This window comes from Haliotis rufescens, unplaced genomic scaffold (genome assembly GCF_023055435.1).
Source record: "Haliotis rufescens isolate VD_foot unplaced genomic scaffold, xgHalRufe1.0.p SCAF_4, whole genome shotgun sequence".
NCBI lineage: Eukaryota > Metazoa > Mollusca > Gastropoda > Lepetellida > Haliotidae > Haliotis > Haliotis rufescens.
The window spans coordinates 60,115,845-60,137,019 of NW_025964112.1; the positions used below are offsets into that span (position 1 = coordinate 60,115,845).

Consider the following 21,175-nt stretch of genomic DNA (forward strand, 5'->3'; position numbering starts at 1 on the left):
TTTTTACACACACACACACACACACACACACACACACACACACACACACACACACACACACACACACACACACACACACACACACACACACACACACACACACACACACACACACACACATATATATATATATATATATATATATATATACATGAACTGTATAATTTACGATATATGTGTATGTATATATAATTATATATATATATATATAATTATATATATATATAATTATATATATATATATATATATATATATATATATATATATATATATATATATATATATATATATGACTTGTACATTTGTATATTTACAAGTTAGGAAACAGCACTGCCTGTCTGAAAGTACAACACAGCTTTGAAGCATTTCACATAAGGTTAATCAATAACTGAAGATGACATGATACAATTAATGATAAGAGTGAAAATGTGTATTACTATTTTTCGCTTTAATCGCGAATATGCGTATGTTACAGGAAGGTCATGACAACAGGTAACCAGGATCTGCTGTGTGTACTCACGTTGATATTCCAGTGCAGAATATGATACAAGTGCCTCAGGCGAGGTCATGTTGGACAAACACAATGGCACCAGAGTATACAGAGTTGGGTGACTGACCAAAGGCATCCTCATCTGTAGCTATCTAACCTTGTTAATGGCGTGTCTCACCATCCGTCAGAGAGTCATCACGCTTGTACCAATAGTCCGTGATCGTAGAATATTGGGGGTGCCTTCGGGAATAAACAAACAGACAATTCATCGAGAGCTGTGGTTCATAAGAGGTAGGGCAAGTTAGCCAACAAAACGACTAATACAACAAAGGTCCCAAGCGAAAAATGCAACATGCCAGTGATTATTCTTTCGAAATTGTATGTATATTTCGAATGTACAATATCAAAAGGAATATGACCTGTTTCATTTTCACGTCCAGTCAAGTTTAAGATGTTCAATAATAATACCATATACATCTATTTTTCTTTGCATTTAATTACAGTACAGTTCAGAAGGTCAAACTTCTAAAACAGATTTTTGTCAAAACTATACTTACCACTCCTCTTCACGTAAAACTATGAATGGTAGGAAACAGTTTTTGGGGGGTAACTTGTAACCAACTCCTGGAATCCAAACTGAAACTAAGCTGGAACTGATTATGGGACATCAGTCTATAGATAATTGACTGCATATCTACACCCGATGGAGATCAATAAGAGGAGGCTGGCGAACCTGGGGGCTTATCTCATTTGCTTACATCACCCTGTCCGTGAGACCAAAGCGGTGGCCACTTGGCTCTTTGACATTGTCGTGGTAACTGACATAAAGATTGGATGATGATTATCTATTATTCTACGTGTGTCAGATGCAGGTGTAATCTTCCATCTGATCCACTAGACATGTCAGTCTCCGTGTGACAGCCCCCAACACGGAAGGACGTGTGTTTGTATATAAGGCGTGGAACAGGAAGAGACGACACATTTTGTGAGTTCCACCTGATACAAGACATCCGCCATGATGAAAGCCACATGTTTCCTAGTCGCTGCCGTGAGTTATCAGTTTCTATTTTTTCTACTGAATACAAGAATGTTAAAATATTTAAATGTTAAAATACATTCGCTAGTTCCATAGCTACAGCCTCTATCTAAACCCCACACATTATATTCCATGTGGTTGTTTTACTGAGTGACCGACCATTTGTGTGTGTGTGTGTGTGTGTGTGTGTGTGTGTGTGTGTGTGTGTGTGTGTGTGTGTGGGTGTGGGTGTGTGTGTGTGTGTGGGTGGGTGGGTGGGTGGGTGGGTGTGGGTGTGGGTGCGTGTGTGGGTGTGGGTGGGTGTGTGTGTGTGTGTGTGGGTGTGTGTGTGTGTGTGTGTGTGTGTGTGTTGGGTGGTCAATTTTACAATGCTAAAAATAAGTTAACATTTTTAAGAGCAAAACCTTCGGACAAAATGTTCATGTCCAGGAGTTTTCTGCAATATTATTTCCCAAACACTCCCTCAATATAAAATGGTGCCTTTAACAATATTAAGAATAGTTATGTATTCTTACAGAAACGACATTTTGACAGAAGATATTACTGTTGCTATACATTGATTTTCAACATTTACAGCTTCTGGCATGCTGCTATGCCCAGATGGGAGGACAATACTGTGGGGTAGAGTATCAGTTATAAATGTGTTCATTATATATATAATATCGATCAACTGATAATTATTTAAATATTTCCGTTTTGGGTGTAAAACTGTCTCTGTATTTAAACACTATCAAACTATCTTTGTACGGAATGATATGTTTCCTTATGAATCCGACCCGTGAAGATTCCGTGGTAGAATAGGTCTTCAGCAACCCATGTTTGCGGAAAAATGTGACTATGCTTGTCGTAAAAGGCGACTAACGGGATCGGGTGGTCAGACTCGCTGACTTGGTTGATGCATGTCATCGATCCCAATTGCGTGGATCGATGCTCATGATATTAATCCCTGAATTGTCTGGTCCAGACTCGATTATTTACAGACCGCCGTCATAAAGCTTGAATATTGCTGACTGCGGCGTTAAACAACAAACCAACCAACCCACAACCTTATGAATCTGAAAAACTAAATCTACAGTGATATAAGATGACTGGAGGAATCGGAGATGCTGATCCAAACATATCGTTTCCTTTCAGAATGTTATGTGTCCCCAAGGGTTTGCGTGTAGTTATTCCTCGATGGGCCAAAGCCAGTGTGTATGTGAGTACTGTGTTTCTCTGAATGCTTACTGCACCACATTTTTTTTCAACCTGTATTGCTCTGTAATATACACAGTTGAAATTCTTTAGTAACAATTATCGACGAAGACATTGAATTGCCAATGTTTACTTAAATATGATGAAACTATTGTTCTTTAATGAAGAACTCTATATCCGCACGTACGAAGTGACGTATCTGTGAGATGAAGCAGTTTGTATCAGTCGTCCAATAGCCATTGAAATAATGAGCGTGTGGCGTCTTCACACAAACATACATGGTGATCTAAAGACTGTAACATAGATGTATATGTGGGTATTGCATATAGATTATATTACTGCAAAACACCCTTTCAACCTGTATCACTCTGACATGTCAATAGTTAAAGTTCTTCAGTAACATAAATCGACGAAGACATTGAATTTCACATACCAGTGAAATAAAGTAGCCCACACAATTGGGGTCACTTCATAGCCATATACTACGTTCTGTTTGTCGTACTCACGGCTATCTTTTGTATGTGTACTTAAACACTTAATCCGGATTTCTGATCCTGAACGTTAACTTTCATCTCCTCAGCTGACAACTTCGTCTGCCCACAAGTCTGGATCTCCAACACCTATGACTTCAAGTCCTGTTCTGGGTTCGCCGGATGTGACCCTTACAGTGAGAAATGTTGTAATGGTGTGTGTATGAAAGGTCCTTCTCTGGTGGCCTTCTCCAACAACGGCTGGGGAAGCGGCCCCGGCGGCCCCGGCATCCCCTACTCTGGTGCTGAGAAGACCTCGGAGGAGGGCAAGAAACCAACGGAGTCCAGTTAGGAACTTAACTACAGCCTTCACACTTGTGGTGTTGTTGTGTTTAATAAATAAAATCTGACCATCATGCGTTTATTTGACCCCTTTTATACTATTACGACAAAGATGCCTAGTCCATTTATGATGCCCAAGATTCCTACAATCTGGCCTATTCTCATGGCACTAAACACGTACTAGCATGGTGTAACATAACATGCATACATGCAAAGTACTCATAGCTACATGAATGATGCCATAAAGTGCAGTCTGCAGACATGAGTGTCCAATGGAGACTTAAAGGCTTAAAAAGAGCGAGACTGCTTCAGGTATTGTGAAACTATTTCAATCGGAATTCCGGAATCTTGAGCTGACTTTCATTCTGATACATGAGAATTTGCGAGGTAGTCAATATGAGGATATTAGAGCAGGTGTTTTGACAACATTTGAACGTTTTTTGTGCAAATGTGTGCTGCTGTGTTTAGTTTGAGATTGAGTTTCTGAAATTGTTCCCTTGATACCTTACTCATGAGACTTCGGCACATACCTAGATATATCCATATGTGCATGAAAGGCATCAAATCCGATATGTGTTGATTGTCATCAGCATTACACTAATCGTTCAAACCACACTTTGAGATGTGTTTACACTAAAACTGTGGTGCAGGGAGTGGAGATTCCTTGGGGAAACCTACATGTACCAACAGTGCTGTCTGATCATGTGTTTTGTTAGACGGTGTTTCATCACGGCCTTGTCAAATGTGTCCTGCTCACAAGAAATGTTCTGGGGACATTTGTTAAATCTTCATCGCTTTCGGATGTATATCACCCAATTAATATGTGTTTCCCTTTATTCTCTTCCCTGAGGCAGGTTTGGGTGTTTGATTTACTGATTTCAATCACAGTTATACATTTGTCTGTGTACCTCAAGCTACGACTTCAGTCACAGCCTTTGTTAAAGACGTTGAGTTGTCTTCTTGCTTGGGTTCATAATACATAGGAGGGGCTGACCGATTTGATATTCTTCACCTGCCGCTTGTTGATCCAGCATCTGGGCAACGGTATGAGAGTATATTTGAGAGATAAAAGCGAAATAGTGGTGATACCAAGAGTATCACCCCACACAAGTGGAACATGTCACAAACCAATGCAAAGGCAAGCCAACTGTTTACCTGAAAAACACGGGAACGTATGAACAAGTCAAAATAGGGAACAACATCAGCCTCCACTTTGGGCACTTTTTGCGTGAAAGTTGGAAATGTCCTCCACTTGTCTACCAAGTTTATCCAAATGATAGGACGAGGTGTTGCATCAAGCTTAAATTCCAGCATGGTGTATCTCTGATGGTTCAGGGAATAACACTCCGATGTTGCCTCAAGGGACAGTTCTGTCTGAACCCAGTTGTGATAAGACAACTGTGTGTTCACATTAGGTCTGGAAATAATGTCACAATCGTAGGCAGGACAGGGTACTGAACTCCGGGTAAGTTGTTTGTAGGATTCCAGGAGTCGTGACATATTTCAATCAAACCGTTTATTATGTGAGGATGAGAACTCTTTTTAATGGAATAGTTCTGTAAAAGCGAAATTATTAGAAATCGGTGGCACCTGTCATAAACACATGCAAAGGCAAGTCGATTATTCATCTGGGAACACGGGAACATATGGTTCAAGTCAAAAAAGGGAATTGCATCGGGCATTATTAGAACAAATTGTTGGAATCCGTTGTTAGTACTTGTGTTATCAATCATCTGATATGTGAATTTACGGCAATCCCCCACTGACGCCCTGTTTCCGCGAATATGCTTCTCGGAGAATCCGAAGGGGCGTATAGTAATGTTTCTAATGATGCTAAGTGTATTCGAAAATGCCGCCAAAGGCATTCGATAAAATATATCATACAGTTGTTGGCATTTCACAATGGTTCCAATGAAGGAACAGGTAGCTTTCACGTAAAGGAAGATATTTTAAAAATGCCACAAAGAAATGGAACCGCTATAAACTTTGTGTCATGTCATCGCGTGTGCAAGGTGCATGTCATGGTGTGTAGGAGAGAGGGTCATCGAGTCCTCTAAAACCGTTACATGTCATGGTGTGTGTTACAGCACATGTCATGGGGCCTGTGTGTTTCAGAGACAATGCATGTCATGGTGTGTAGGAGAGAGGGTCATCCAGTCCTCTAAAACCGTTACAAGTCATGGTGTGTGTTACAGCACATGTCATGGGGCCTGTGTGTTTCAGAGACAATGCATGTCATGGTGTGTAGGAGAGAGGGTCATCCAGTCCTCTAAAACCGTTACAAGTCATGGTGTGTGTTACAGCACATGTCATGGGGCATGTGTGTTTCAGAGCATGGCAAGGTTTGTGTGTCACAATGCATGTCATGGTGTGTGTTTCAATTCATGTACATGCCTTTGCAGGATCTGCTGATCGAGGATTTGAATCCCAGCTTCAACCCGGCAAGGTTTGTGTGTCACGGTGCATGTCATGGTGTGTGTTTCAGTTCATGTACATGTCGTTGCAGGATCTGCTGATCGTGGGTTTGAATCCTTCAATCAGATTATCGTCCTTGGAATGTTATCAGCATACCCGTGTTCGTCATATTATGCTGAGACATCGTGACATTACCGATGTTTGCCATGGGATGTCTTGTGTCGTGGTATCTGTCAGTGTGTATTTCATGTAGTCCTGCACCATGACTGGAATATATTTATCTAGAAACGTATACAAAAACAAGTCTAGCCAGCTCTAGCTAGCTCTAAAATTATTGTCAAGAAACGTATTGTGTAGTGGTATAAAAGAACCCAAGAATGGGTATAAAAACATGTGCGTTAACGGGATTCCATATGCATTGTTTAGCATCATGCTGACAACAGCCACTCAGAAAAACAACAAAATTATGCAATTATTCAACATTACGAAATGCCACGCCGGTCCGAAAATGAGTGTCTGTGAGTCATTGGTATGCTTGAAGCAGGATCGAGTCAACGTGATGTTGCAAGGCAATTTAACATCCACAGAAACACCATTTGGTGTTTATGGCAAAGTTGGCAACAGACGAATGCAGTCAGAGACTATCCTCGAAGTGGCAGGCCACGCGTAACACGCGTAAGACAACTGGATTCGAACAACTCACCTACGAAATCGATTCCAGCCAGCAACAGTGACTGCAAGAAGCATCCCTGGCCTTCGACGAATATCTTCACAAACTGTACGTCGTCGCCTCAGATGTGCAGGGATTGTCGCCACAAGACCCGCCAGACGTCCCATTTTGACAGGAAACCACCGTCAAGCACGTCCACAGTGGTGCAGACAGCGTCTACGCTGGACGGCCATGCGGCGGGGACAAGTTCTATTCACTAACAAGTCTCGTTTTCACCTCAGCCACGGCGATGGACGGATTCGAGTGTACCGACGTCGAGGTGAACGTTACGTCAATCATTGTGTCATAGAAGAAGATCGGTTCGGGGGCAGCTGCGTTATGGTATGGGGTGGGATTACAGCAAGACAGAGGACCCGTTTGATAGTCGTAGAGGGAAATCTCAATGGACAGCGCTACCGCGATCATCGGCCCTGTTGTTCTACCGTTTTTGCGTCGTCATGGCCCAGGCATTACCTTTCAACATGACAACGTCCGGCCTCATATTGCTCGACTTGTTCAGGATTCTCTTCAACAAAACAACGTGAATGTCATCCCCTGGCCGGCTCGCTCCCCTGATCTCTCACCAATCGAGCACATGTGGGATGAGATGGATCGGTGCCTTCGACGTCAACCACGTGTTCCAAGACACTCCAGTAACTTCGAAACATGCTCCAGCAGATATGGACAGATATCCCACAGGACTGTGCGACGCCTGGTCCATTCCATGAGAAGAAGATGTGTTGCTTGCATCGCAACCAGAGATGGACACACACGCTACTGATTTGTAAATTGACATTTTGGCATGTTCATGGTTTTTTTTATGAAATCACGCTTCTTCTGAAGTCAGTATCGCAAATTAAACCATTTGAACACTTACAGGAGTCTTTTATCTGTTGCAAACCGAAATTGTTTCAGATTTGGTAAAAATCAATACTTTGCATTAAATCTTATTCAATGTCACAGGAACTATTGTTGTTCAGTATATATTTCATGGTGCATTACATGATTTAATGATTTGAAAAGCAACCCATGTGCATCTTCCCGAGGCAAGGGAGTTAACTGACTGCAAAAGTCCAGTTTACACCCTTGCCGAACAAGGCTGAAATTATGGAGCTACATTTTGGCTACATAACCAGTCTATGCACAGTCGAATCAAAATCGCGTAACGAACTAGACAACATGGATTTCAAGGTGCAGATTTCGGTCGACTGCAGGATTTGCAAAGCATGTGTACCGCCAACTGGGCTTCGACAGATACTTTGCAAATTCTTTCATGTTTTTAATCCAGGTGCTCACGTTTTTTGGTGTACTCGTTTTATTACAATACAGATCTTAACTATCGAGCAGATCGTCTTGACTGGGCGCCGCCGTTTTGTTTGAAGGAAATGCAAGTGATGTGAGAGATGGAATCTGATTGGTCAATAAGAGGAACATAGAAGGGACATAACTCGTAATAGCCACTGGTGGCGCTACGATAGAGCCCAGAAATTTCAGCCCAGTTCGGCAAGGGTGGAAACTGGACTTTTATAGTCAGTTAACGCCCTTGCCTCGGGAAGATGGTCCATGTGATGATCTGATTCATAGTGGGTGCTTCAGTTCAAAACATGGTATGTGTAGTTCATAGTGCATGCGATTGTGTGTTGGCCAAAATGCACGTCATGATATGAGTCGCTATGCATGTCTTGGTGTGAGTCACAGTGCATGTCATGGTGTGAGTCACAATGCATGTCATGGTGTGGGTCACAATGTGTCATGATGTGAGTCGCTATGCATGTCATGATGTGAGTCGCTATGCATGTCTTGGTGTGAGTCACAATGCATGTTATGGTGTGAGTCACAATGTATGTCATGTGTGAGTCACAATGTATCATGGTGTGAGTCACAATGCATGTCATGATGTGAGTCGCTATGCTTGTCATGGTGTGGGTCACAATGTGTCATGATGTGAGTCGCTATGAATGTCATGATGTGAGTCGCTATGCATGTCATGGTGTGGGTCACAATGTGTCATGATGTGAGTCGCTATGAATGTCATGATGTGAGTCACAATGCATGTCATGTGTGAGTCACAATGTATCATGGTGTGAGTCACAATGCATGTCATGATGTGAGTCGCTATGCATGACATGATGTAGGTCACAATGTGTCATGATGTGAGTCGCCATGCATGTCATGATGTGAGTCACAATGCATGTCATGGTGTGAGTCGCTATGCATGTCATGGTGTGTGTTACAGCACGTGTCATGGGGCATGTGTGTTACAAAACATGGCAAGGTTCGTGTGTCACAATGCATGTCATGGTGTGTGTTACAGTACATGTCATTGGTTTGTGATGTGTGCGCTGCAAGGTTCGTGTGTCACAGTGCAAGTCATTTGATAGACGGTGCGTATTTGTACACACTCTCTTTGATGCTTAGGTACCATCTCAACAACCCACGGTACCAATACAATTGGCGATTAGGCGTTGAACCCATATCGGACTTCTATTACATTTGGCCAGAAAGGAGATATTAGCTTCTGCATCACAATCGTTTTAACTTGTACATTACTCCCAAATGGACACCAAACACTAACTATGGTATCCGTTTGACAGATGTATCTTATGTTCACCAGTATCAATACAAGCAAGGAATATGATACAAGTACCTCAGGCGTGGTCATATTAAACTTAAGTTTATATGGTCGGAATCGTACAATCGACTTAGTTTTAAGCTGACATTTCTAATGTTTAAGGAAATGGTTTAGTCGCTTTAATTTAAGTGTAAAAGGAAACAATGGCACGAGTGCATTCATGGTATTTGGGTTACTGACCGAAGGTTCCCTCACCTACAGGTTACACACAACCAAATGTTTTCCCATAGACTTCTATAGTAACGTTTTATTTTTTGGCCTTAGAGCAGCAATAAAAACATAAAATACGACAAGCTTAGCCAGCTCCTTTTCCGAGTACAGGAAGCTAAACACACCACCCCCAGTTTCGCACCAAATGTCACCTACTTGAAAATAGCTGTGGTCACATTAAGCATAAGTCATAATGTTGAAAAAGACAGTACTTAATATAGAAAAACATGGTCAGTTTTAATAACTGGATGGATGTACATTTAAAAGACATAAAAATCTTACAGAATATCCACCAATCACAGCCTGCAGGTATCTCTCGATCTGTACTGAAGGCTCCCTACGAAAACCGCACAGTCCCTACTGGTTCTGATTTGGTGTAGTAGAGCCTACATGTATCTTACCCAGTAAAAGGTGTGTTTCGCCATCCGTCAGCGAGTCTTCACGCGTATACCTATAGTCCGTGTTCGGAGAATATGATGGGTGCCTTCGGGAATAAACCTACAGATATTTGGTTGGTAAGAGCTGGATTTGAGAGCGAGTTGGACAACATCCTCAGAAAGAGTTACACGAGAAAGGTCCTTATCGAAATATGTCACATGCTAATGACTTTCCTTTCGAAATGACAAATATAACAAATGTACGATATCAACAAGAAATACATTTATATAGACTGTTTCGATTTTCGCGTCCATTCAAGTTAAATATGTTCATTTATAATTATTTTTGTTATATCATTTACTTCTATTTCTAAAATGATTTATTTACAGTAGCCCAAGTGTCTACACGAACAGGGGTAGTCGGGTAGCCTAGTGGTTAAAGTGTTCGTTCGTCACGCCGAAGACACAGGTTCGATTCCCGATATTGGTACAATGTGTGAAGCCCATTTCTGGTGTCCCCCGTCGTGATATTGCTAGGATAATGCTAAAAGCGGCGTAAAGCCATACCCACTCACTCATTCTAAACGAACATATCATATGAAAAACATACGTTCGATTACTAATCTTATAAAACTATCAATAATATTAGTAAAAATGGTTTTGGAAATCCAAACTGTGATTAAGCTGAAGGAGAGGATCGAAAATCTGTCTATAGATTATTAACTGCATTGCTTCTCCTGATGGAGATCAATCAGGATGAGGATGACGAGCCTGGAGTCTTATCTCATGTGCGGAGGCCACCTGGCTCTTTGACGTTGCCGTGGTGACTGACATGAAGATTGGATGATGATTATCAATTATTTTACGTGTGTCAGATGCAGGTGTAATCTTCCATCTGATCCACCAGACATGTCAGTATCCGTGTGACAGCCCCCAACACGGAAGGACGTGTGTTTGTATATAAGGCATGGAACAGGAAGAGACGACACATTTTGTGAGTTCCACCTGATACAAGACATCCGTCATGATGAAAGTCACATGTTTCCTGGTCGCTGCCGTGAGTTATTTCCATGCTTTTATTTTTTCCTTTCAATTCATTTGCACCTTTCATGTCTGAAAAAGATAACAAATCTAGCATGTTCGATTGTCCCACGCTTATACCCAATAGTATATAACTCGCATCACATAAAATGTCTTATATATTATTCTTTTGATTTACTTTATATATCCCCGTTGTAGAATTGGTCCCCAGTAACATATGTTGAAACTGATCGGGTGTTAGTCTGGTGCATCGTGTCTTGTCACGATTTTATTGTTTACAGGCCTTATGGTAGGAGTACTGCTGTAAGGCGTCAGGCAACGAAACACAAACAAATTGTGTAAGCTGCGGATGCTAGCGATACCCTTACCCTTTTAAACAACTTTCATTCAATCACTGAAAAAAAATCAAAAATAGTATTTACCATGAAACCAACGACGAGGGACCATACTTAGTTATTTATATACGCACTTTATTGAATTTAATTTTATATTTGTCTGTTTTCAGCTTCTGGCATGCTGCTCTGCCCAGATGGGCCAATACTGTGGGGTAGGCTATCAGACATAATATAAACCATATGCACCCTGTGTAGAATAAATGTAACGTTGATTACATTTAAACTCATTTAAACATAATTGTGGCTATAACTCGACAGGCTATGTCTCTATACCATCCCACGATTCCCGACATGTCGGGTGTCCCCTGCCGTGATATTGCAGGAATAATGCTACAACAGGCGTAAAACCATATTCACTCACTCACGCACTCACTATACCATCCCAGAAGATTTCATTCTTCCATTATTCACACGACTGTTACACCCGAATACTCCAATGTTACTAGTTGAAATACATGTAAATGGAATTTGGAACAATCGCGCAATTATTACATAAATAGTGATCAAATCATTCTTGTATTTTTGTTACAGAATGTAATGTGCCCCCAAGGGTTTGAGTGTAGTTATTCCTCGATGGGGCAAAGCCAGTGTGTATGTGAGTATTTCTATGCCTGTATTACATTGTTATACATTGTCTTTCCCTGTCACGGAACTTCAAAACTCTGCCAGTATAGACATTCTTAAATCAACCACATCGACAAAGACTACTTCGAATATGACATCTTCAGTTCAAGCAAGGAATGTTTAGTGTGAGCAGATATCTATGGCGTAAGCATCTATGTTTCTTGGTTTATAGATATTTATATTGTTTGGTGTTATAAATGCTTGGCACTCTTCTGCTTGGTTTCCCACTGGTCAAGAGTGTTGTCATCGTGTATATCATTACATATCTGTGACATGAAGTAGCCCTTACTATTAGAGCCACTCAATAGCCATTCAAATACCATCTGTTTGTCATTCATACACACAATGTACTTACGGCTATCTTCTGTATTTGTACTTAAACACTTAATCCAGATTTCTGATCCTGAACGTTAACTTTCATCCCCTCAGCTAACAGCTTCGTCTGCCCACAAGTCTGGATCTCCAACACCTATGACTTCAAGTCCTGTTCTGGGTTCGCCGGATGTGACCCTTACAGTGAGAAATGTTGTAATGGTGTGTGTATGAAAGGTCCTTCTCTGGTGGCCTTCTCCAACAACGGCTGGGGAAGCGGCCCCGGCGGCCCCGGCGGCCCCGGCATCCCCTACTCTGGTGCTGAGAAGACCTCGGAGGAGGGCAAGAAACCAACAGAGTCCAGTTAGGAACTTAACTACAGCCTTCACCCTCATGGTGTTATTGTGATTGATAAATAAAATCTGACCACCATGCGCTTATTTTGTCCACTTCTACACTATTACGACAAAGATGCCTAGTCCATTTATGGTGCCCAAGATTCCTACAATGTGGCCTATTCTCATGGCACTAAACACATTCTAGCATGGTCTAACATAACATGACATACATGCAAAGAAATCATAGCTACATGAATGATGCCATAAAGTGCAGTCTGCAGACACGAGTGTCCAATGGACACTTTAAAGGCTTACAACGAGCGAGACTGCTTCAGGTAGTCCAGTTAGGAATTTACCTACAACCTTAATCGTCATGGCATAGTTGTGACAGATACATAAAATATGACAACTGTGTGTTTATCTTGCCAACTTCCATACTATTATGACAATAATCCCTAGTCCATTTACAATTTTCAAGATTCCCACAATCAAGTCAATTCTCAATCACATACCAGAAACATTTAACAATCTGTACAATTCCTGCTATACAATAAGCATATGGCTATGAATCACTGTTCAACAAGGATGATACCGGGTGTTCGCGAAAAGCTTAACGTAGCCTGCCCCATCGGTGGAAGTCGTCACAAACACACACAAAGGCAATTCATTTGTTCAAATGATCAAACACTAGAATAAATTGCACGAATCAGTTGTCAGGACTAGTAGTATCAATCATTTGATATTCATTAATATTCGAACAACACACACACACACACATAGACACACACACACACACACACACACACACACACACACACACACACACACACACACACACACACACACACACACACACACACACACACACACACACACACACACACACACACACGCACAAACACACACACACGCGCACAAACACACACACACACACACACAAAGCTCAAAGCTCATGTCATGGTATGTAAGAGGGAGGATCACCCGGTCGTCTAAAGCAGCTGCAATTCGCTGGGCAAAGTTACGTCATTTCAGTTGTTCAAGGATCTGCTGATCCTGATTTTGAATCCCGACTTCTACCCGAGGATCATCCTTGGTATGTCAGCACCATACCCATGTTCGTTGGATTCGCCGAAATGATGAATGCATCACTTTGGTTTATATACAGTCATATTATGCTGAAACGTCGTGTTATATAGAGATTAATACACGAGTGTCTATCAGATACCATTCATCTTACAACGAGTGCAGTAATCTGTTTCTTACACACCCTAAAATCGCACCATTACAACATCGAATCGATGCATTTAGTCTATGTTCATGATGGCAATGGCGCATTAATACATAACACAACGGTCATGAATGACGTCATCCAACGTACTGCTTACTACTCATAAATTATTTGAGCCTACACAAAAAGGTTTCCGCCATATCTGTGGATTATCATGGCGATGATGATCATGCAAATTAGATTAGATCAAAGAAAGAGTAATCATAATAGTTTCACCTCAAATAAATAGCTAAATATGAACAACAATGTTTATTCCGTATGTCAAAACTACTGGTGACCGACTTTTGTCTAAATGGAGTGTTCACTGACAACAGTAAGCGGAATTTTCAGAGGAGGGTTTTCGTTGATCGATGGATTATATAATACATGTGTTATGTAAGTAATCAGAAACAGTCTGACAATTTGCGTACTGTTATTTGTTTTTAGGTTTTCCAATAATACCAAGAGAATTAGTCAGATTAGCAGATAACTACCGTTGCCGTTGTGCGTGATTTTCCGTCAGTCATGGCGTCACAAAGGACGGAAACTTTTACGATTTCTGTTGAATTTACCTGATCATTGTTATGTATATATTTTTAATTCCATAATTCGTTGCTACGATATTCTTCCATTAAATATCCTCAAACACGTGAGCCAATGTATGCAACAATTAGACGAATGGAACTCTCAAAATAGGAGAAAGTGTTACACAGAGTAAATTCGGAATTTTGCTATAATTACATTTCAAACACGTACAGTTTTACTAGCACAGCGTTCGCTCCCACACCTAATTTATTTCGCTTGATTCCATCTAGAAACTTTGTTCGTTGTCATTTGATTCTAAAATGTATGAGCAATTCAGAGATTAGGAGTCGCAGCTGAATTTGAAGTATATGTGATGTTATAGACGTCTCATAACCGGCACACATCAAACGTGATTTGCGGAAAGTACACTTCGAGGTTCGTGTATGCGTACTTTCCAAAATTCTAGGCTTATCGGCGACGTTTCAGAATTACACCAGTCATCACAAATATGTTATTTTTCAAATTCAATTCAATTCGGAGTAAATCTCTTATATTCGATTTCTAAACCTACATTAAATAACGCCGTGAATTGTGATTCTGTAATGTATCGAAAATGGCCACATTTGCAATGAAGCTTGGTACGCTATATTATCGCGGTTCTAATTTGTTATAGATCGTAATGCTGCACGCTTACAAACCTATAAAATATGTCATACGCAAAATGTTTCTTGTTATTTGTTCAGCCTTTATGACATATCAATCAGGAATGATCGATGCTGATTTTCGGTAAACAAAGTCGATTTTCAGAGCTCATTTTCAGTAAGTTTGTTTTGCCTAAAAGTGACAGTGATACATATCACACAACAGGTAACTTCCCACAGAATTCAAAACTGTGATGTGTATTAGTGTGCGTGATGTATTTTGAATTTTATTGAAGTGTAGCATCCAGGGGGCACTCTAAAACCATAATGTTCAACACAGGTGTAGGTGAACATTCGACTGGAGCATGAGAAACATCAATGACTTACGATCAGGAAAGTATTCCGTCATGATCTGACCTTAGGTCATAACCAAGAAGTAGCCAATCACAGGCCTGGAATTCGATCCACACATATGTCAGATTCCAGTTATCTCAAATTGGTTTCTCACCCACAGGTGTGTAAGAAACCCGAACCACACATAGATGTTTTTCGATGGGTTGGGATGTTTCGTGTTAGCTGTTGATGTGTATTTCATGGTGTATACTATAATACATGTCACAGTGGATTTTATGACACAGTCCATGTGACGATGTGAATCATAGTGCATAGGGGTGGTGGGGTAGCCCAATTGTTAAACCATCTGCCTATGTGTGCCTCAGTGTATGGATTTCAGGGTTTATAGCATGGCTTTTGTTTCAGGGTGTAAGTCTTTGTATGAGTCACAATGCATGCCATCGTGTGTCACAGTGTATGGCATGGTGTGTGTCACAGTGTGTGACATGGTGTGTGTCACAGTGCATTACATGGTGTGTGTATTTCACTGTGTTTGACAGGATGTATGTGTGTCACAGTGTATGGCATGGTGTGTGTCACAGTGTATGGCATGGTGTGTATATTTCACTATGTTTGACAGGATTTATGTGTGTCACAGTGTATGGCATGGTGTGTGTATTTCACTGTGTTTGACAGGATGTATGTGTGTCACAATGTATGGCATGGTGTGTGTCACAGTGTATGGCATGGTGTGTGTCACAGTGCATGGCATGGTGTGTGTCACAGTGCATGACATGGTGTGTGTCACAGTGCATGGCATGGTGTGTGTCACAGTGTATGGCATGGTGTGTGTATTTCACTGTGTTTGACAGGATGTATGTGTGTCACAATGCATGGCATGGTGTGTGTCACAGTGCATGACATGGTGTGTGTCACAGTGCATGACATGGTGTGTGTCACAGTGCATGGCATGGTGTGTGTCACAGTGTATGGCATGGTGTGTGTATTTCACTGTGTTTGACAGGATGTATGTGTGTCACAATGCATGGCATGGTGTGTGTCACAGTGCATGGCATGGTGTGTGTATTTCACAGTGCATGGCATGGTGTGTGTATTTCACAGTGCTTGCTATGATGTGGTGAAGCGTCACAGTTGTGACACAAAAGTATAGACGATGATTGCAACCTAATCATATTCACGACCATGGCGCAACATCAGATACTTCTGACAATACATTTCTGACTTTGTTGATGATTGTCCATACCTACACTTTAACACTGTATGTAATACCATCTCAAAAACCCACAGTACTTCTACAATAGACGATTAGGCTTTGAGCACACGTCGGATACTACAAGGAATCTACTTTGACGGAAGTACATGTACCTTGCTATTGCAATACTATATCAACTGTTATACTACTACAATTGACCACAATGATAATAGTTACCACTGCATCACAATCGGAATACATCATAGTTACAATACCTTCAATGTTAACGCCAAACAATAACTACAGCATAAACTTGACAATTATATCATATGATCAACACTATTACTACAAGTAGCGGATATGATACAAGTACCTCATGTGTGGTCATATTGAACTTAAGTTGATGAGGACGGAATCGTACAATCGATTATGTTTTATGCAGAAATTTCGAATGATTATGGTAAAGGGTTTTGTTGCTTTTATTTATGTTGGAACGGACACAATGGTACCAGGGCATACATAGTATTTCGATGACTGAAGAATGTTCCCTAATCTATCTTAACTAGTTAATGGCGTGTTTCACCATCCGTCAGCGAGTCTTCATGCGTCAACCAATGGTCCGTGTTCGGAGAATATAAGGGATGCCTTCGGGAATAAACCTACAGATATTTGGTTTGTAAGTGATGGATTTGAGAGTTGCTAAAGCAAGATAAACAAATTCCTCAGAAAGTGTTAAACGACAAACGTCCCAAGCGAAATGTGTAGCATACCAGTGACTTTCCTTTCAAAATGACAAATATATCTAATGTACAATATCGAAAAGAAATGCATTTATATAGATTGTTTAGATTTTCACGTCCCTTCGGGTCAAATATGCTGAATAATAATAATAAAAATAATAATAATAATTATAATGCCATTTGCGTCTATTTCTCCTTAATTATAGAAGTTCAAACGTCTAAACGAACAGATTATAACAAAACCATACTTACCTTTACTAATCTTATAAAACTATCAATTATATCAGCAAAAAAAGTTGTTTGTAACCATCTCAAAACCTCAGAACTGCATTTAAGCTGATAGAGAGGATCGAAAATCTGACCATCAGTCTATAGATAATTGACTGCATATCTACACCCGATGGAGATCAATAAGAGGAGGCTGGCGAACCTGGGGGATTATCTCATCTGTTTCCATCACCCTGTCCGTGAGACCAAAGCGGTGGCCACTTGGCTCTTTGACATTGCCGTGGTAACTGACATGAAGATTGGATGATGATTATCTATTATTCTACGTGTGCCAGATGCAGGTGTAATCTTCCATCTGATCCACTAGACATGTCAGTCTCCGTGTGACAGCCCCCAACACGGAAGGACGTGTGTTTGTATATAAGGCATGGAACAGGAAGAGACGACACATTTTGTGAGTTCCACCTGATACAAGACATCTGCCATGATGAAAGTCACATGTTTCCTGGTCGCTGCCGTGAGTTATTTCCATGCTTTTATTTTTTCCTTTTAATTCATTTGCACCTTTCATGTCTGAAAAAGATAACAAATCTAGCATGTTCGATTGTCCCACGCTTATACCCAATAGTATATAACTCACATCACATAAAATGTCTTATATATTATTCTTTTGATTTACTGTATATATCCCCAGTAACATATGTTGAAACTAATTGGGTGTTAGTCTGGTGCATCGTGTCTTATCAAGATTTAATGTTATATTTATCTGTTTTCAGCTTCTGGCATGCTGCGCTGCCCAGATGGGCCAATACTGTGGGGTAGGCTTTCAGAAATAATATAAACCATATGCACCCACTGTAGAATAAATGTAACGTTGATTACACCTAAACACATAGATTTCAATTTCTAAAATCGTTACCGAAACCATGAAGCTTCTTTCATGTTAATATAATTGTGGCTATAAGTCGGTAGTCTATGTCTTTATACCATCCAACGATTCCCGACATATTTGGTGCCCCCTGCCGTGATATTGCTGGAATATTGCTACAACAGGCGTAAAACCATATTCACTCACTCACTCACTATATCATCCCAGAAAATTTCATTCTTCCATTATTCACACAACTGTTAGACCCGAATAATCCAATGTTACTAGTTGAAATACATGTAAATAGAATTTGGAACAATCGACCAATTATTACATATATAGTGATCAAATCATTCTTGTATTTTTGTTACAGAATGTAATGTGCCCCCAAGGGTTTGAGTGTAGTTATTCCTCGATGGGCCAAAGCCAGTGTGTATGTGAGTATTTCTATGCCTGTATTACATTGTTATACATTGTCTTTCCCTGTAACAGAACTTCAAAACTCTGCCAGTATAGACATTCTTAAATCAACCACATCGACAAAGACTACTTCGAATATGACATCTTCAGTTCAAGCAAGGAATGTTAAGTATAAGCATATATCTATGGCGTAAGCATCTATGTTTCTTGGTTTATAGATATTTATATTGTTTGGTGTTATAAATGCTTGGTACTCTTCTGCTTGGTTTTCCACTGGTCCAGATTGTTGTCATCATATATATCATTACATATCTGTGACATGAAGTAGCCCTTACTATTGGGTCACTCAATAGCCATTCAAATACCATCTGTCATTCTTACACACAATTTACTCACGGCTATCTTCTGTATTTGTACTTAAACACTTAATCCAGATTTCTGATCCTGAACGTTAACTTTCATCCCCTCAGCTAACAACTTCGTCTGCCCACAAGTCTGGATCTCCAACACCTATGACTTCAAGTCCTGTTCTGGGTTCGCCGGATGTGACCCTTACAGTGAGAAATGTTGTAATGGTGTGTGTATGAAAGGACCTTCTCTGGTGGCCTTCTCCAACAACGGCTGGGGAAGCGGCCCCGGCGGCCCCGGTAGCCCCGGTGGCCCCGGCATCCCCTATTCTGGTGCTGAGAAGACCTCGGAGGAGGGCAAGAAACCAACGGGGTCCAGATAGGAACTTAACTACAGCCTTCACCCTCGTGTTGTAGTTGTGATTGATGAATAAAATCTTACCACCATGCGTTTATTTTGTCCACTTCTACACTATTACGACAAAGATGCCTAGTCCATTTATGATGCCCAAGATTAAAATGAGCGAGACTGCTTCAGGTAGTCCAGTTAGGACTCAATCGTCATGTGTATAGTTGTGACAGATACATAAAATCTGACAACCGTATGTTTATTTTGTCCACTTCCATACTATTATGACAATAATACCTCGTCCATTTACAATGTTTAAGTTTCCCACAATCAAGTCAATTCTCAATCACATACCAGAAACATTTAACAATCTGTACAATTCCTGCTATACAATAAGCATTTGGTTATGAATCACTGTTCAACAGGGATGATACCGGGTGTTCGCGAAAAGCTTAACGTAGCCTGCCCCATCGGTGGAAGTCGTCACAAACACACGCAAAGGCAATTCATTTGTTCAAATGATCAAACACTAGAATAAATTGCACGAATCAGTTGTCAGAACTAGTATTATCAATCATTTGATCTCCTTATGTGATATGTCAATCACGGCAATACCCCAATAACGCCCTGTTTGCGTGGAGCCGATGGAGCACATTTTCTTTATGTCTCCTGAAATCTTAATATTCGAACAACAAACACACACACACACACACACACACACACACACACACACACACACACACACACACACACACACACACACACACACACACACACACACACACACACACACACTCAAAATCAATCAATCAACCAAACAAACATACACACACGCATACATTTTGTGTCATTGTGTGTGCAAAGCTCATGTGATGGTATGTAAGAGGGAGGACCACCCGGTCCTCTAAAACAGCTGCAATTCGCTGGGCAAAGTTACGTCATTTCAGTCGTTCAAGGATCTGCTGATCCTGAGTTTGAATCCCGACTTCTACCCGATGATCATCCTTGGTATGTCAGCACCATACCCATGTTCGTTGGATTCGCCGAAATGATGAATGCATCACTTTGGATTATATACAGTCATATTATGCTGAAACGTCGTGTTATATATTGATTCATACACAAGTGTCTATCAGATACCATTCATCTTACAACGAGTTGTTTCAAAACGTATTTATTCAGATACGCTTTGAAACAACAACTTGTAAGATAAATGGTATCTGACAGGCACGAGTGCAGTAATCTGTTTCTTACACACCCTAAAATCGCACCATTACAACATCGAATCGATGCATTTAGTCTATGCTCATGATGGCAATGGCGCATTAATACATAACACAACGGTCATGAATGACGTCATCCAACGTACTGCTCACTACTCATCAATTATTTGACCCTACACAAAAAAGTTTCCGCCATATCTGTGGATTATCATGGCGATGATGATCAGGCAAATTAGATTAGATCAAAGAAAGAGTTATCATAATAGTTTCACCTCAAATAAATAGCTAAATATGAATAACAATGTTTATTCCGTATGTCAAAACTACTGGTGACCGACTTTTGTCTAAATGGAGTGTTCACTGACAACAGTAAGCGGGATTTTCAGAGGAGGGTTTTCGTTGATCGAGTGAGTATATGATACATGTGTCTTGTAA

The 21,175-nt window shown here is 40.6% G+C and overlaps 2 protein-coding genes across 4 annotated transcripts; both read left to right on the forward strand.

The window, feature by feature from the left end:
• Positions 1–1,427: 1,427 nt before the first annotated feature.
• On the forward strand, positions 1,428–12,682 carry LOC124115606. Of its 3 annotated transcripts, none has more exons than XM_046476666.2 (4): positions 1,428–1,539; positions 2,104–2,148; positions 2,662–2,725; positions 3,302–3,607. In XM_046476666.2, exons 1-4 carry the CDS (start codon positions 1,507–1,509, stop codon positions 3,541–3,543), a joined length of 384 nt encoding a protein of 127 aa, XP_046332622.2. In that variant the 5' UTR covers positions 1,428–1,506; the 3' UTR covers positions 3,544–3,607. The 3 variants fall into 3 exon arrangements, with proteins under 3 accessions (XP_046332622.2, XP_048238335.1, XP_048238334.1); XM_048382378.1 differs by lacking the exons at positions 2,104–2,148; positions 2,662–2,725; positions 3,302–3,607 and adding exons at positions 11,423–11,464; positions 11,844–11,907; positions 12,366–12,682 and having other exon boundaries at positions 1,451–1,539; XM_048382377.1 differs by lacking the exons at positions 1,428–1,539; positions 2,104–2,148; positions 2,662–2,725; positions 3,302–3,607 and adding exons at positions 10,821–10,933; positions 11,423–11,464; positions 11,844–11,907; positions 12,366–12,682.
• A 5,281-nt stretch (positions 12,683–17,963) lies between these two features.
• On the forward strand, positions 17,964–19,617 carry LOC124115598. The gene is made up of 4 exons (XM_048381567.1): positions 17,964–18,050; positions 18,310–18,351; positions 18,775–18,838; positions 19,292–19,617. Exons 1-4 carry the CDS (start codon positions 18,018–18,020, stop codon positions 19,549–19,551), a joined length of 399 nt encoding a protein of 132 aa, XP_048237524.1. The 5' UTR covers positions 17,964–18,017; the 3' UTR covers positions 19,552–19,617.
• Positions 19,618–21,175: the final 1,558 nt, after the last annotated feature.